We start from the raw sequence: 18,620 nt of genomic DNA on the forward strand, positions 1-18,620 counted from the left end.
CATCAATAAATCCTGTTGTACCGTTCCTGGCCTGTGACTATCTTACTACAAAGGTTACTGTGGGGAAGAATCCCTGCCCCTGGCATAGCCCTGCAGGATGGAGGTGCTGCACCATCCTGAACCTGTCCTGTTGTCCTACTCCCCATACCATTGCAGATACGCAGTCCTGAGAGCCAGCAGGTGAGCACCACAGCACCATAAAATCATAGTAACCTACAGGTTTCCCTTGCGGGGGGTAGGAGGGATAGGGATGTTACATTTGGAGGTGCTGCTGAGATGGACAATAAGGGATAGGCAGTTAAGAAATGAGGAATGGGATATATGCTGAATGAGAAGTGAAGGACCAATCACTGTATCCAAGCCACATATTCCCAACTGTTTGCAAGCAGGAGATACTCCCTGAAGTTGTACCGGGGTAGTATCCAGCTCATGGTTGCAAACTCCCTGCTGCTATATCTGAGAAGTGAATGGGGGCACTCACTGTATCAGAGCCGTTTAGAAAGTCTGGGACACCCGCTATATCTGAAGTGCCTGAAAACCTCTGTATCAGAGCCATGTCCCTCCGCATTGTTCTAAGGCTGAGATGTGCTTGAAACCCATGGTGTCAGCCAGGTGCATGTCGTAATCGCCCCGGGATATCTCTGAAGTACTAGAGCTCCAAGATTGGGGTCTCCAGTGTGGCCTCAACTACTGTCCTAATAGTGCATGCGGAGCGTTCAGGTATGGATGTCTGGGGCCAGAACCCCCAAGAAGGAGCTACCAGCATGCACAACTTGAAATTGGATCAGCGGAGGGGGATCCTGAGGTCTGAAAGCGGTTCCCGACAAAATCGGGAGAACAGTGTGCAGAGTTTGTAAGATGCAATCTCCAGTTTTGCAAAACGTGTGGCTTGGCGCGAAAGCCATAGCCGTGCCCTTTCTGACGTTTCGGGGACTCCTGGATCCACGATAACACGATACTGTGTTACCTTTTTGTGAGACCGTTTTGTATTTTTGATACTTATCTCATATGCAAAATAAGCTGCTTGTGACCATCCGGCCCTGATTATACAGAGAATATATTTTCTGTGTGTTATCGGTGTCTCCTATATTCGTGTATATGACACTTTACTCTGCTCAGGATTTTTTTGTCGGCTGGAGGTGCTTTATAGGGGTCCTGTTTTTTAACCTTTTTTTCTATGTGTACTTAATCATTTGTTATTCTTTTTAGTAACCCGTGTGCTCTGTTTGGGATTTATTTTCGTGTGTGTACGTATGTGCGTGCGGCGTGCGTGTGTACGTACGTGCACTCTCTGGTTACATCGCTCTTGTTGGTGTATACCTGCTGGTAACAGGGGGCCCTGAGTCTCCCGCGATGACATGGGGGATAAAAGGACAGGCATCTGGGGCTGTGCCCGAATTCTTCTTACTGATGCAGCGCCTCCATCTTGTGCAGCCCCCAGTGGTATGGGGTGTAGTATCTGCAAAAGAGTTATGTCCCTCTCCTCTCAATATACTCCACTCTCAGGCAGGAGGTATAGGTAAAAAGCAAGTGGTCTTTATTATCTTCTCTTCTTCAGCAGCAGTCTCTCACACACAGCAGATAGAAGGTATTCACCCTCAGGAAGTCCCTGAACACTCTCCTGAACAAGGGCCTCGAGAGTGGTTCCTGCTCTTCCCCTACCTTCTTTTAGGGTAGGAGGTATGGGATTACCCCAGGTTCCCCTAGGCGAGGCCTCAAGCCTACCAGAGCCCTGGCATCTTATCACGGGTAGCCGTTCTCTCTCAAGGGTAGAGACCAACTCACTAAAAGGAAGGAAGAGCACAGTAAGCAGCTCCAACAGGCACCACCCCTGTCTTCTAATTGGACACAGGGCCTGATGACACTGCCTTCACTGAATCACTGCCCTGCATGAGGTGGGGGAAAACCATAATTACTCCTGGCAAACCTGCCCTTACCAGGTATTACTGCACAGGACAGAATAATAGCCTAAACCTACCAGGGCTATAAAAGTTTTTGGCTGCGAAACTGAAGAATAGTAAATAAATCCCATTGGGAGCAACAGAACTGTTTCCTGTGATAAATCTGGTGCCGTTCCTTTGTACTAGAGAGATGAGTAAATATCCCTGCATATAACTGGAGTTCCTGCAGCCGCTGTGCGCAGGTCTGTGCTGCGCTATCATTCTCCCCTCACAGAAGCAGCAGCCTGTGCTGGGAATGTAATATGATGCTGCCTCTGTCCTGCTGCTGATGTGGCTTCCAACTACACATCTGGAAGAAGGATCTGTCAGCTGGCTCGTTGGTCTAGGGGTATGATTCTCGCTTAGGGTGCGAGAGGTCCCGGGTTCAAATCCCGGACGAGCCCACTTTTTCTTTTTTGTGGTCTTTCTTTTCTTGTAGCACAGATATACTATTATTTATTTTCTTACAGTGTCTTCAAAGCATAGTTTCCTTGTTTAAATTACTTGTGTTCCCCTGCAAAAAAGCACATTCCCACTTTTTAATGGCATGGCCCACCCATTATTACCCATGCCCACAAGGTGCTGTCCTTAAAAAGCAAACTCTCTCCACTTCTGTTCAGAACAAGCCACGTCCCCAGTGCTCATCCTCTGGATTATGTCTATCTTTGACTGTCCCACAGTGACCAGGCTAAGTAGAGACACGGACATCGTGCCGGATGGGGCGTCTCGCTGACACAAGCCCTGATCCATGCCCTCTTTCTTCTGAGGAGCCTCCTGTCTGGGGCCTTCGTCAGTGGCTGAGGGCAGACTGACCGCTGGCACTTCTTGTATACTCAGCTCACCCTCCTGACGTGAGCAGCTTCCCCCGCTGCTCCCTGAGAATCAAAGCACAGAGGTGAGTGGGGACAGTGTAATTTCACATCTAGTTTGTCCTTCCCAATGCAAGGTGACACAGTCACACAGATAGAAGGGGCACGTGTCACATCTACTCTGTCCTCCCATCCCAGGGTGATAGAGTGACACAGATCCTGTTCTTACCACTGCAGGAACTTATTGTCCACTGAGTCTGCTCCTCACTTCACAGGGTGACACAGAGACCAGAGCGACCCAAGGTCCATCAGGTTTGTGTCTCCCACTTCTGGGTAACACAGAAGGGAACCATGAGGAACCTTGTGTCCACCACTGACTGCCACTGAAGTGTGACACAGTGACACAGACAGAATGAGACTTTAAACTGACCACTGCAATAACATGAGGAACCAATAGCACATAGAGTTTGTCCCTTCTACTAACGGGTGTCACAGACACAAGGGACGTTTGGCCATTCACCATGTCCCACCCATGGAGAGACCCTTCCACGTAATCGGGACACTCACCGGACTCTTCTCTGCTCCTCTGACTTGAAGCCTCAGAAGATGCTTTGGCTGCACTGGGGTGGGAGAGGAGAAAGGAGAGGAGGACATGTGAGGCTGCTATAGGGTACTATATATTTAACAATGCCAACTTGAGCACTTGTAAAGTGACCTCAAATATACAGCAGTAAACAAAGACCATTGTGACCCCCGCCCTCTGAACCGTGATATCTGAAACTCCCAACAACCAATAGAACGTTTCCTTGTTTACTATTGGCTACTGGATATGCCCAATCTGAGCAGAGGCGGCTATAAAAGATGCATACGGTCCATGTTTACTAAGCAGCGCTACTCCATAAAACACTGTCCAACACGCATGACTAAATACAACATTTCTGACCCATTTAAGAGAACGGTCTGTAAGACGCCCTCTGCCCCACAAGGTGTGTTACTGAGTAACGCTGCTTAGCGAATATGTTCCTTTCAGGCACGGGCTCCCAACCAGGGGTGTTGGCACCCACCGGGGGCGCGAAATGAGCATCCCAGGGAAGAGGCTTATTATACAAGCTCCCCCCACCCCCCAAATGTCACCAAGAGGAAACCGCTCATTATACCAGAGCCGAACATATGTTCAGCGGGGCTGCCGCGTGCGCAAGAGCGGGGAAGGCTTCTCTGCCATTGTCACCAACTCTCTCCCCCAGTGGCACGTCTCAGAGTGGAGCGAACCTCTCCCCTGATGCCACCTCCTCTTGTCACGGCGCACGTGGGCACAGAGGCACGGCAACACGGTAGTGCGCAGGCGACAAATGCCCCTTACAAAAGTTGCCCGCCTGATGTGACTTCTCAAAGTATGGTCAGTATAATGGCGGAAGAATAGTGAGATAGAGTCAGAGATACAGGATAGTGAGAGAGAGAGAGTCAGAGATACAGGATAGTGAGAGAGAGAGAGTCAGAGATACAGGATAGTGAGAGAGAGAGAGAGAGAGTCAGAGGTACAGGATAGTGAGAGAGAGAGAGAGTCAGAGGTACAGGATAGTGAGAAAGAGCCAGAGATACAGGATACTGAGAGAGAGTCAGAGATACAGGATAGTGAGAGAGAGAGAGTCAGAGATACAGGATAGTGAGAGAGAGAGAGTCAGAGATACAGGATAGTGAGAGAGAGAGAGAGAGAGTCAGAGGTACAGGATAGTGAGAGAGAGAGTCAGAGATACAGGATACTGAGAGAGAGTCAGAGGTACAGGATAGTGAGAGAGAGAGAGTCAGAGATACAGGATACTGAGAGAGAGTCAGAGGTACAGGATAGTGAGAGAGAGAGAGTCAGAGATACAGGATAGTGAGAGAGAGAGAGTCAGAGGTACAGGATAGTGAGAGAGAGAGAGTCAGAGATACAGGATAGTGAGAGAGAGAGAGTCAGAGATACAGGATACTGAGAGAGAGTCAGAGGTACAGGATAGTGAACAAGAGCCAGAGATACAGGATACTGAGAGAGAGTCAGAGATACAGGATAGTGAACAAGAGCCAGAGATACAGGATACTGAGAGAGAGTCAGTGATACAGGATAGAGAGAGAGAGTCGGAGATACAGGATAGTGAGAGAGAGTCGAAGATACAGGATAGTGAGAGAGTCAGAGATACAGGATAGTGAGAGAGAGTCAGAGATACAGGATAGTGAGAGAGAGTCAGAGATACAGGATAGTGAGAGAGAGTCAGAGATACAGGATAGTGACAGAGAGTCAGAGATACAGGATAGTGAGAGAGAGAGAGTCAGAGATACAGGATAGTGAGAAAGAGCCAGAGATACAGGATAGTGAGAGAGAGTCAGAGATACAGGATAGTGAGAGAGAGTCGGAGATACAGGATAGTGAGAGAGGGAGAGTCGGAGATACAGGATAGTGAGAGAGGGAGAGTTTGAGATACAGGATAGTGAGAGAGAGATACAGGATAGTGAGAGAGAGTCAGAGATACAGGATGGTGAGAGAGAGTCAGAGATACAGGATAGTGAGAGAGAGTCAGAGATACAGGATAGTGAGAGAAAGATACAGGATAGTGAGAGAGAGTCAGAGATACAGGATAGTGAGAGAGAGTCAGAGATACAGGATAGTGAGAGAGAAATACAGGATAGTGACAGAGAGTCAGAGATACAGGATAGTGAGAGAGAGATACAGGATAGTGAGAGAGAGTCAGAGATACAGGATAGTGAGAGAGTGAGAGAGAGAGAGAGAGAGAGAGAGAGAGTCATAGATACAGGATAGTGAGAGAGAGAGAGTCATAGATACAGGATAGTGAGAGAGAGATACAGGATAGTGAGAGAGTCAGAAATACAGGATAGTGAGAGTCAGAGATACAGGATAGTAAGAGAGAGATACATGATAGTGAGAGAGAGTCAGAGATACAGGATAGTGAGAGTCAGAGATACAGGATAGTGAGAGAGAGATACAGGATAGTGAGAGAGAGAGTCAGAGATACAGGATAGTGAGAGTCAGAGATACAGGATAGTGAGAGACAGATACAGGATAGTGAGAGAGAGTCAGAGATACAGGATAGTGAGAGAGATACAGGATAGTGAGAGAGAGATACAGGATAGTGAGAGAGAGTCAGAGATACAGGATAGTGAGAGAAAGTCAGTGATACAGGATAGTGAGAGGGAGAGAAAGTCAGAGATACAGGATAGTGAGAGAAAGTCAGAGATACAGGATAGTGAGAGAAAGTCAGAGATACCGGATAGTGAGAGAGAGTCGGAGATACAGGATAGTGAGAGAGAGTCAGAGATACAGGATAGTGAGAGAGAGTCAGAGATACAGGATAGTGAGAGAGAGTCAGAGATACAGGATAGTGAGAGAGAGTCAGAGATACAGGATAGTGAGAGAGAGTCAGAGATACAGGATAGTGAGAGAGAGACAGAGATACAGGATAGTGAGAGAGAGAGAAAGGGAGAGAGAATCAGAGATACAGGATAGTGAGAGAGAGAGAAAGGGAGAGAGAGTCAGAGATACAGGATAGTGAGAGAAAGTCAGAGATACAGGATAGTGAGAGAGAGAGGGAGAGAGAGATACAGGATAGTGAGAGAAAGTCAGAGCTACAGGATAGTGAGAGAGAGAGGGAGAGAGAGATACAGGATAGTGAGAGAGAGAGGGACAGCCAGCTCTGAAAAGCGAAGACATTTACACATCGTTCTTAAATGTGAGTCTCTGAACGGGACAGTTCCGCTTACCTAATACCATTGTTTACTTGCTAAAAAAATGTGACATTACGCCACTTAGTAGATAGATCACTATAACTTTATCTGTGAAGAACATGTGGCTACATTAGAATGTATAGCAGTCTGCAGCATACCAACGCGTTTCTAGGTCCAACATAGCTACTAGAACCATGAGTGTACAAGGAGGCGTGTGTGATCGGAGGAAGAAGAGGAAGATAGCCTTGCCAATAAAGGATGAGGCCTTACCAATAACGGATGAGGCCTTACCAATAACGGATGAGGCCACCAGCAGCCAGTCCGTTCCCATCTGCAGGCTCACGGCCGAGATCTGAGGGTAAATCAAACGTCACTTTCATCCCAATGTTCTTCTCATCACTGAGCTCCAAATCCTGCAGAGCGACAAAGAGGGATTATGCTAGTACTAACCCAACCGGTGACATCACTAACACAGGAAGTGACATCACTCATCAGCTAGAGACATCACTAACCAACAAGTGACATCACTTATCGGCTGGTAATATCTTTTACCAAACGACACCACTGACCCAGCCAATGACATCACTCATTCCCTATGACCTCTCAGTACCACTGCCCCCTCCCATTACCCACAACACCCTCTGATTACCCAGCATGCCTGCCATCTTTCTCAATACCCACGATCCCTCTCATTACCACTTTCCATTACCTACAACTCCTCTGATCACCCACAATCCATCTTATTACACACAATCCTTGCCATTACCCACAATCCATCTCATTACCCACAATCCATCTCATTACCCACCCTCCCTCTCATTATCCAGGATCCCACTCATTACCCACAATCCATCTCATTGCCCACGATCCATCTCATTACCCACGATCCCACTCATTACCCACAATCCATCTCATTACCCACAATCCATCTCATTACCCACCCTCCCTCTCATTATCCAGGATCCCACTCATTACCCACAATCCATCTCATTACCCACGATCCATCTCATTACCCACGATCCCACTCATTACCCACAATCCATCTCATTACCCACGATCCATCTCATTACCCACCCTCCCTCTCATTATCCAGGATCCCTAGCATTGCTCACGACTCCTCTCATTACCCACAATCCCGCCCCCTGATACCTCCCACGTGGAGTCCTCAGAGGAAGAGCTGTAACCCACGGAGCTGTGGATGAAGCTGAAGGGCAGCAGAATGCTGGGGTCCTTGCACGTGATGGAGAGGCCATGGTGCAGGATGTGTGAGAGACGTGCCCACAGCTGGAAGACCTGGTCAGGGTACTTTTGCTGCAGTTGCAGGTAGTAGTTCCTCTTGCTGACCGTCCTGAGCTTCAGCAGACGCAGCTTCTTGTTATGGATAGTAAGGCGCACGTATCTCATGAGCAGCAACCTGCGGCAGCCAGGAGTCGGCAGCAGGAAAGAGACAGGGAGGAGGGGACGTCACCCATTTGTATATATACTCTTCCGTCATGGCAGTGGGATTATCAACAGACCAATCAGAACACTCCATTCAGCAAAGATACCAAACTAACCAATCAGAATACTCCATTTAGCAAACTCCCAGATTAACCAATCGGATCGCTCCATTCACAAAAACTCCCAATCTCAATAATAACAGCATTAGGGGTACCACACAGACAGAAATGGCTCAAATAAAGTATTCTGATTGGTTCAGGCCGCGCTATCAGAGTTACATTGGATCTGCATCCTCAGTCACCTCTCAAAGATAGCTCTTAGGATGAAAGCTCTGTACGTGTGAAGAAGAGACCTGTGAGGTTTGGGAAGCTCTGTACGTGTGAAGAAGAGACATGTGAGGTTTGGGGAGCTCTGTACATGTGAAGAAGAGACCTGTGAGGTTTGGGGAGCTCTGTACATGTGAATTAGAGACCTGTGAGGTTTGGGAAAGCTCTGTACATGTGAATAAGAGACCTGTGAGGTTTGGCAAAGCTCTGTACATGTGAATAAGAGACATGTGAGGTTTGGGAAAGCTCTGTACATGTGAATAAGAGACCTGTGAGGTTTGGGAAAGCTCTGTACGTGTGAAGAAGAGACCTGTGAGGTTTGGGAAAGCTCTGTACGTGTGAAGAAGAGACCTGTGAGGTTTGGGAAAGCTCTGTACATGTGAAGAACAGACCTGAGAGTTTTGGAAAGCTCTGTACATGTGAAGAAGAGACTTGTGAGGTTTGGAAAGCTCTGTACACGCTGTTACATCTATGAAATAAATATGTTATTGGTGGAATAAAAGGCCGACATTCCTATAACGAGATGCTGAATGGAGCATGAACACAATTCTCTTATAAATGCCAGTGTCCCCTATCCATGCGCCCAACCCACCGAGGAACCTTACTTTACCTACAAAGTACCATGCAGGGCTCCCCCACTTCCTCCTGGACCCGGGGCCCCTCGGGCGGGCCCCTGACCCTTGCAATGAGCAGCACGTTGGGAAGAGGCAGACACGGGACCGTCGAGGTGACCCCCAGAGTCACAAATGTGGGTATGTTGTGGATGTCCACGAGATCCCCCGTCCGGGACACCTATAAAAGATAGTCGATAAAAGCAGTGGTACTGTGCCCAGGACACTGGAATCAGGGGAAATCCCCCGGCACCGTATGACTGTAGGATTTCCACCCCCTCCTTTTGTGTGATCGTCCCCCAGCCATATCCGCCTGTACTTCCCTCACACGGAACAGAACCCCTGGGGCCCCCATACTCGGGGTTCTGATACAATGCGCCCTGCTCCCTCACACGGAACAGAACCCCTGGGGCTCCCATACTCAGGGTTATGATACAATGCGCCCTGCTCCTTCACACGGAACAGAACCCCTGGGGCCCCCCCATACTCGGGGTTCTGATACAATGCGCCCTGCTCTCTCACACGGAACAGAACCCCTGGGGCTCCCATACTCAGGGTTATGATACAATGCGCCCTGCTCCTTCACACGGAACAGAACCCCTGGGCCCCCCCATACTCAGGGTTCTGATACAATGCGCCCCGCTCCCTCACACGGAACAGAACCCCTGGGGCCCCCATACTCAGGGTTCTGATACAATGCGCCCTGCTCCCTCACACGGAACAGAACCCCTGGGGCTCCCATACTCAGGGTTATGATACAATGCGCCCTGCTCCTTCACACGGAACAGAACCCCTGGGGCCCCCATACTCGGGGTTCTGATACAATGCGCCCTGCTCCCTCACACGGAACAGAACCCCTGGGGCCCCCATACTCGGGGTTCTGATACAATGCGCCCTGCTCCCTCACACGGAACAGAACCCCTGGGGCCCCCATACTCAGGGTTCTGATACAATGCGCCCTGCTCCCTCACACGGAACAGAACCCCTGGGGCCCCCATACTCGGGGTTCTGATACAATGCGCCCTGCTCCCTCACATGGAACAGAACCCCTGGGGCCCCCATAATCAGGGTTCTGATACAATGCGCCCTGCTCCCTCACACGGAACAGAACCCCTGGGGCCCCCATACTCAGGGTTCTGATACAATGCGCCCTGCTCCCTCACACGGAACAGAACCCTTGGGGCCCCCATACTCGGGGTTCTGATACAATGCGCCCTGCTCCCTCACACGGAACAGAACCCCTGGGGCCCCCATACTCAGGGTTCTGATACAATGCGCCCTGCTCCCTCACACGGAACAGAACCCCTGGGGCCCCATACTCGGGGTTCTGATACAATGCGCCCTGCTCCCTCACACGGAACAGAACCCTTGGGGCCCCCATACTCGGGGTTCTGATACAATGCGCCCTGCTCCCTCACACGGAACAGAACCCCTGGGCCCCCATACTCAGGGTTCTGATTCAATGCGCCCTGCTCCCTCACACGGAACAGAACCCCTGGGGCCCCCATACTCGGGGTTCTGATACAATGCGCCCTGCTCCCTCACACGGAACAGAACCCCTGGGCCCCCATACTCAGGGTTCTGATACAATGCGCCCTGCTCCCTCACACGGAACAGAACCCCTGGGGCCCCCATACTCGGGGTTCTGATACAATGCGCCCTGCTCCCTCACACGGAACAGAACCCCTGGGCCCCCATACTCAGGGTTCTGATACAATGCGCCCTGCTCCCTCACACGGAACAGAACCCCTGGGCCCCCATACTCAGGGTTCTGATACAATGCGCCCTGCTCCCTCACACGGAACAGAACCCCTGGGGCCCCCATACTCGGGGTTCTGATACAATGCGCCCTGCTCCCTCACACAGAACAGAACCCCTGGGGCCCCCATACTCGGGGTTCTGATACAATGCGCCCTGCTCCCTCACACGGAACAGAACCCCTGGGGCCCCCATACTCAGGGTTCTGATACAATGCGCCCCGCTCCCTCACACGGAACAGAACCCTTGGGGCCCCCATACTCGGGGTTCTGATACAATGCGCCCTGCTCCCTCACACGGAACAGAACCCCTGGGCCCCCATACTCGGGGTTCTGATACAATGCGCCCTGCTCCCTCACACGGAACAGAACCCCTGGGGCCCCCATACTCAGGGTTCTGATACAATGCGCCCCGCTCCCTCACACGGAACAGAACCCTTGGGGCCCCCATACTCGGGGTTCTGATACAATGCGCCCTGCTCCCTCACACGGAACAGAACCCCTGGGCCCCCATACTCGGGGTTCTGATACAATGCGCCCTGCTCCCTCACACGGGACAGAACCCCTGGGGCCCCCATACTCAGGGTTCTGATACAATGCGCCCTGCTCCCTCACACGGAACAGAACCCTTGGGGCCCCCATACTCAGGGTTCTGATACAATGCGCCCTGCTCCCTCACACGGAACAGAACCCCTGGGGCCCCCATACTCGGGGTTCTGATACAATGCGCCCTGCTCCCTCCCACAGAACAGAACCCCTGGGGCCCCCATACTCGGGTTTCTGATACAATGCGCCCTGCTCCCTCACACGGAACAGAACCCCTGGGGCCCCCATACTCAGGGTTCTGATACAATGCGCCCTGCTCCCTCACACGGAACAGAACCCCTGGGGCCCCCATACTCGGGGTTCTGATACAATGCGCCCCGCTCCCTCACACGGAACAGAACCCCTGGGGCCCCCATACTCGGGGTTCTGATACAATGCGCCCTGCTCCCTCACACGGAACAGAACCCCTGGGGCCCCCCCATACTCAGGGTTCTGATACAATGCGCCCTGCTCCCTCACACGGAACAGAACCCCTGGGGCCCCCATACTCAGGGTTCTGATACAATGCGCCCCGCTCCTTCACACGGAACAGAACCCCTGGGGCCCCCATACTCAGGGTTCTGATACAATGCGCCCTGCTCCATCACATGGAACAGAACCCCTGGGGCCCCCATACTCAGGGTTCTGATACAATGCGCCCTGCTCCCTCACACGGAACAGAACCCCTGGGGCCCCCATACTCAGGGTTCTGATACAATGCGCCCTGCTCCCTCACACGGAACAGAACCCCAGGGGCCCCCATACTCAGGGTTCTGATACAATGCGCCCTGCTCCCTCACACGGAACAGAACCCCTGGGGCCCCCATACTCAGGGTTCTGATACAATGCGCCCTGCTCCCTCACACGGAACAGAACCCCTGGGGCCCCCATACTCGGGGTTCTGATACAATGCGCCCTGCTCCCTCACACAGAACAGAACCCCTGGGGCTCCCATACTCAGGGTTCTGATACAATGCGCCCCGCTCCCTCACACGGAACAGAACCCCTGGGGCCCCCATACTCAGGGTTCTGATACAATGCGCCCTGCTCCCTCACACGGAACAGAACCCCAGGGGCCCCCATACTCAGGGTTCTGATACAATGCGCCCCGCTCCCTCACACGGAACAGAACCCCTGGGGCCCCCATACTCAGGGTTCTGATACAATGCGCCCTGCTCCCTCACACGGAACAGAACCCCTGGGGCCCCCATACTCGGGGTTCTGATACAATGCGCCCTGCTCCCTCACACAGAACAGAACCCCTGGGGCTCCCATACTCGGGGTTCTGATACAATGCGCCCTGCTCCCTCACACGGAACAGAACCCCTGGGGCCCCCCCATACTCGGGGTTCTGATACAATGCGCCCTGCTCACTCACACGGAACAGAGCCCCTGGGGCCCCCATACTCGGGGTACTGATACAATGCGCCCTGCTCCCTCACACCGAACAGAACCTCTGGGGCCCCCATACTCGGGGTTCTGATACAATGCGCCCTGCTCCCTCACACGGAACAGAACCCCTGGGGCCCCCATACTCGGGGTTCTGATACAATGCGCCCTGCTCCCTCACACGGAACAGAACCCCTGGGGCCACCATACTCAGGGTTCTGATACAATGCGCCCTGCTCCCTCACACGGAACAGAACCCCTGGGGCCCCCATACTCGGGGTTCTGATACAATGCGCCCTGCTCCCTCACACAGAACAGAACCCCTGGGGCTCCCATACTCGGGGTTCTGATACAATGCGCCCTGCTCCCTCACACGGAACAGAACCCCTGGGGCCCCCCCATACTCGGGGTTCTGATACAATGCGCCCTGCTCACTCACACGGAACAGAGCCCCTGGGGCCCCCATACTCGGGGTACTGATACAATGCGCCCTGCTCCCTCACACCGAACAGAACCTCTGGGGCCCCCATACTCGGGGTTCTGATACAATGCGCCCTGCTCCCTCACACGGAACAGAACCCCTGGGGCCCCCATACTCGGGGTTCTGATACAATGCGCCCTGCTCCCTCACACGGAACAGAACCCCTGGGGCCACCATACTCAGGGTTCTGATACAATGCGCCCTGCTCCCTCACACGGAACAGAACCCCTGGGGCCCGCATACTCAGGGTTCTGATACAATGCGCCCCGCTCCCTCACACAGAACAGAACCCCTGGGGCCCCCATACTCAGGGTTCTGATACAATGCGCCCTGCTCCATCACATGGAACAGAACCCCAGGGGCCCCCATACTCGGGGTTCTGATACAATGCGCCCTGCTCCCTCACACCGAACAGAATCCCTGGGGCCCCCATACTCGGGGTTCTGATACAATGCGCCCTGCTCCCTCACACCGAACAGAACCCCTGGGGCCCAGATTCTCGGGGTTCTGATACAATGCGCCCTGCTCCCTCACACGGAACAGAACCCCTGGGGCCCCCATACTCGGGGTTCTGATACAATGCGCCCTGCTCCCTCACACGGAACAGAACCCCTGGGGCCCCCCCATACTCGGGGTTCTGATACAATGCGCCCTGCTCCCTCACACGGAACAGAACCCCTGGGGCCCCCATACTCGGGGTTCTGATACAATGCGCCCTGCTCCCTCACACGGAACAGAACCCCTGGGGCCCCCATACTCGGGGTTTTGATACAATGCGCCCTGCTCCCTCACACGGAACAGAACCCCTGGTGCCCCCATACTCAGGGTTCTGACACAATGCGCCCTGCTCCCTCACACAGAACAGAACCCCTGGGGCCCCCATACTCGGGGTTCTGATACAATGCGCCCTGCTCCCTCACACGGAACAGAACCCCTGGGGCTCCCATACTCGGGGTTCTGATACAATGCGCCCTGCTCCCTCACACGGAACAGAACCCCTGGGGCCCCCATACTCGGGTTACTGATACAATGCGCCCTGCTCCCTCACACGGAACAGAACCCCTGGGGCCCCCATACTCGGGGTTCTGATACAATGCGCCCTGCTACCTCACATGGAACAGAACCCCTGGGGCCCCCATACTCGGGGTTCTGATACAATGCGCCCTGCTCCCTCACATGGAACAGAACCCCTGGGGCCCCCATACTCGGGGTTCTGATACAATGCGCCCTGCTCCCTCACACGGAACAGAATCCCTGGGGCCCCCATACTCGGGTTACTGATACAATGCGCCCTGCTCCCTCACATGGAACAGAACCCCTGGGGCCCCCATACTCGGGGTTCTGATACATTGCGCCCTGCTCCCTCACACGGAACAGAACCCCTGGGGCCCAGATTCTCGGGGTTCTGATACAATGCGCCCTGCTCCCTCACACGGAACAGAACCCATGGGGCCCCCATACTCGGGGTTCTGATACAATGTGCCCTGCTCCCTCACATGGAACAGAACCCCTGGGGCCCCCATACTCGGGGTTCTGATACAATGCGCCCTGCTCCCTCACATGGAACAGAACCCCTGGGGCCCCCATACTCAGGGTTCTGATACAATGCGCCCTGCTCCCTCACATGGAACAGAACCCCTGGGGCCCCCATACTCAGGGTTCTGATACAATGCGCCCTGCTCCCTCACACGGAACAGAACCCCTGGGGCCCCCATACTCAGGGTTCTGATACAATGCGCCCTGCTCCCTCACACGGAACAGAACCCCTGGGCCCCCCCATACTCGGGGTATTGATACAATGCGCCCTGCTCCCTCACATGAAACAGAACCCCTGGGCCCCCCCATACTCGGGGTTCTGATACAATGCGCCCTGCTCCCTCACACGGAACAGAACCCCTGGGGCCCCCATACTCAGGGTTCTGATACAATGCGCCCTGCTCCCTCACACAGAACAGAACCCCTGGGGCCCCCATACTCGGGGTACTGATACAATGCGCCCTGCTCCCTCACACGGAACAGAACCCCTGGGCCCCCATACTCAGGGTTCTGATACATTGCGCCCTGCTCCCTCACACGGAACAGAACCCCTGGGGCCCCCATACTCGGGTTACTGATACAATGCGCCCTGCTCCCTCACACAGAACAGAACCCCTGGGGCCCCCATACTCGGGGTTCTGATACAATGCGCCCTGCTCCCTCACACTGAACAGAACCCCTGGGGCCCCCATACTCGGGGTTCTGATACAATGCGCCCTGCTCCCTCACACGGAACAGAACCCCTGGGGCCCCCATACTCAGGGTACTGATACAATGCGCCCTGCTCCCTCACACGGAACAGAACCCCTGGGGCCCCCATACTCAGGGTTCTGATACAATGCGCCCTGCTCCCTCTCGGGGTGATAGGAGTCGGGCTGTCTGACTCAGTGCTGGGGAATGGAAAGACAGACAACCGAATATTGTTTCTTTTTAGGAATTGTTAAATTTTTTAGAGTTTTCACCCAGATATTTTTGGGAGGGGCCATGACTGTAATTAAGGGGGGGGGGGGCGCGGGTCTCCCGTGAATGTGTTAAACATTAGTATGTGAGCTGAGCTCCCCCAGAGCTCAGGGTGAATGGAACATTCCAAGGGCAGACGCAGGCAGCGCTTTCAATGCGTCTATGACAACAGACTCAGCAGCCAATCACAGTGCTCCATTTCTCAAAGGTCCAACATGCCAGTCTTGCAGAATGGAGCGTTCTGATTGGTTAATCTCACAGCCCTATACTTTATTTTGAGGCTAATGCTCGGAGACCGAGATTTAATTCCGCATAATAAGAAAAATGGTTTTTATTTTATTTTTTATGTGAAATATAATTTTCTTCTTTAAAAAATTTTTCTTTACAGCAAAGTAGAAATTCCCAATGGGATTACACTGGAACACGATCATGCAAACGGGACAAGATCGGTTAAATACATCGCAAATGTATTTGTTAAATATTCAACAACACATCTATAATAACTTTCCAGAAAAGGTCCTACGCGTTTCACCTCTGCGGGTGCTTTCTCCAGGAGTAACATTCCAGAAAAGGTCCTACGCGTTTCACTGCTGTGGGTGCTTTCGCCAGGAGTAACATTCCAGAAAATGTTCTACGCTTTTCACCGCTGCGGGCGCTTTCTCCAGGAGTAACATTCCAGAAAATGTCCTATGCGTTTCACCGCTGCGGGCGCTATCTCCAGGAGTAACATTCCAGAAAATGTCCTACGCGTTTCACCGCTGTGGGTGCTTTCTCCAGGAGTAACATTCCGTCTGATCTGACGGGAAGTATGAGATGACGCATCACATGATCCTGCTGCACTGATTTCTACATTTTTTGTGTGCATGATTCAATAAACCTTAAAGTATTACTCTCTTATCAGCAGAAAATATGAATATTTCCTTGCGTTTGAGACAGTGAAGTTTTAACATGAATTCACTTAAATAGCAGTTAAGCCAGAGTCACAGAACACGGAAGGGAAGAGAGTACCTAATAATTAACCAAAAGATAGTACCAGCACTCTCTGTCTCACAGCTACAGATATAAGCGAATACCAGTGTAGGAAATATGAATAATTTAATGACACTAATAATAAACTGAAAATATAGCAACAATAGCCAATACGCCAATGCAAGAATAAATATCACCATAGAGAAAATCAAAAAATAAAAGGGGGTAGAGGGGAAAGAAGGAGAAGGGGAAAAAACACAAAAGAAAAGCAAAAAAATCACAAAAATGGAAAAAGGAAAGCAAACTAGGGGGGCGACGTTTCGAGGGGTGACCTCTTCATCTGGCCCATTCCCCCTGGTCCCAAAAGGGGCACTAGGAAGAGGGTTTGCTTATACTTATTCACTGATTGACAGCTGATATCTGCATATGTTCTGTGTCTTTTACAATATTCTTGTATTTACATTTATTGTTTGATATTTGATATCTGCTTATGTGATTTGCCCTCTTTAGACTTTAGATTTATATCATTAGTTGAGTGTGGGAGTATTTGACAGTGGGGAGGGAAGGCTTAGGGAAGTACCTCTGGGACCCTTTTGGGACCAGGGGGAATGGGCCAGATGAAGAGGTCACCCCTCGAAACGTGGCCCCCCTAGTTTGCTTTCCTTTTTTCATTTTTGTGATTTTTTGCTTTTTTTTGGTGTTTTTTCCCCTTCTCCTTCTTTCCCCTCTGCCCCCTTTTATTTTTTGATTTTCTCTATGGTGATATTTATTCTTGCATTGGCGTATTGGCTATTGTTGCTATATTTTCAGTTTATTATTAGTGTCATTAAATTATTCATATTCCCTACACTGGTATTCGCTTATATCTGTAGCTGTGAGACAGAGAGTGCTGGTACTATCCTTTAGTTTGTTAGTACTTCTGAAGGGAATTAGGGTCCCTTCCTGTTCCGTGCACCCTGCAACCTTGCTGAGTCATTGTGTCAGAGTGCTGTCTATCACCCCCCCCCCCCCTTTTCTACCATAGATAGAACCTAATAATTGTTATCTGGCCAAACAGAAATATTTGTCATTGTGACTTACGCTCTGTATCTCAGCGCCGGCAGTGTTAGGGAATATTTGGGTTCAGTCCCCAAATCGCGGGGTTTTTTTGCTATAAATTGGCTTCACTGCTGCATTACCCGCACAATCACACGTCATTTAGACTGACCCGCTATTCTGACCGGAGAACTTTTTTTTAGCAGGGTTATATAAATGTCCGCCAGGACAGATGCTCGTGGTTACCTGGATGAAATCGCTCTCTAGCACGGCAGAGCCACGAAATATGTCGTACTCCCGCATGCGAAGCAGCTTCCTCAGCTCCCCGTCCAGCTCTGCCCCAATAGCCGACATCTGCTGGGTGGTCTCCTACGTCACCCAGAACCGTCGGCTCAGAGGACACGGGCACCCATACCAACTAATGGGGACCCCACGTACAGTGACCTGCTCCCAGCATGCATGCAACGGTGATGTCATAAGGCCATAATAAGGAATGACATCACTGCCAGCTGTGGAGGGTGACATCTCTTTGTGCATGTGCAGATCTCTGCAGGGGTTAGGTGTCCCATAGTAATGGAGTGCGTATTTGGGAGGGGATGTAGGGTGCGTGATAAATACACACTCTTTGAATTCCATGGTTTTACATATCAGGGCATAATAACAATCATCTGTTCCTTAGCAGGTCTAAAAATGAGGTAAATACAACCTCAGATGAACAACACCACATCACAAGACACCTGTTAGCTGGTTGCACTCAAAAGTAATCAAATGTATGCGTTTGGTGATCTCAAAAAGAGATTCTCTGTGGTCTTGTCTTTTGTCAAGAACCACTTCAAGTATGGTAGTCTCAGCTACAGGCCCTCTCAACAAACAATAATAAATGTAATTATACCCTTAAGTTACCACTACATAGGTTACAATCCAACCTTAGGCCGAGTCCATAGAAGGACAGGCCGTGCTGAGGCGTGCGGACGCTCCGCGCTGAGCCCCTGCATCCTCAATGAGGATGCCTTGAGAGGGGGCTCACGCGAGCGTCCGCAGGCGTGCTGACGAGTTGGAGGTTTC

General features: G+C 51.8%; 1 protein-coding gene and 1 non-coding gene across 2 annotated transcripts; one reads left to right on the plus strand and one right to left on the minus strand.

Annotated features, from left to right (window-relative positions):
• Positions 1–1,550: 1,550 nt before the first annotated feature.
• Positions 1,551–17,968, minus strand: LOC142486476 (uncharacterized). Its single transcript, XM_075585064.1, has 5 exons — positions 17,802–17,968; positions 7,616–7,880; positions 6,758–6,879; positions 3,317–3,369; positions 1,551–2,815 (listed from the first exon to the last, which is right to left on the minus strand). The coding sequence occupies exons 2-5, from the start codon at positions 7,868–7,870 to the stop codon at positions 2,529–2,531; spliced, it is 717 nt and encodes a 238-aa protein (XP_075441179.1). The 5' UTR covers positions 7,871–7,880; positions 17,802–17,968; the 3' UTR covers positions 1,551–2,528.
• On the plus strand, positions 2,273–2,344 carry TRNAP-AGG (transfer RNA proline (anticodon AGG)). The gene has a single exon. It is a non-coding gene; the product is annotated as a tRNA-Pro (tRNA).
• Positions 17,969–18,620: the final 652 nt, after the last annotated feature.

The sequence above is a fragment of the Ascaphus truei genome, unplaced genomic scaffold, assembly GCF_040206685.1.
Source record: "Ascaphus truei isolate aAscTru1 unplaced genomic scaffold, aAscTru1.hap1 HAP1_SCAFFOLD_894, whole genome shotgun sequence".
Taxonomy (NCBI): domain Eukaryota; kingdom Metazoa; phylum Chordata; class Amphibia; order Anura; family Ascaphidae; genus Ascaphus; species Ascaphus truei.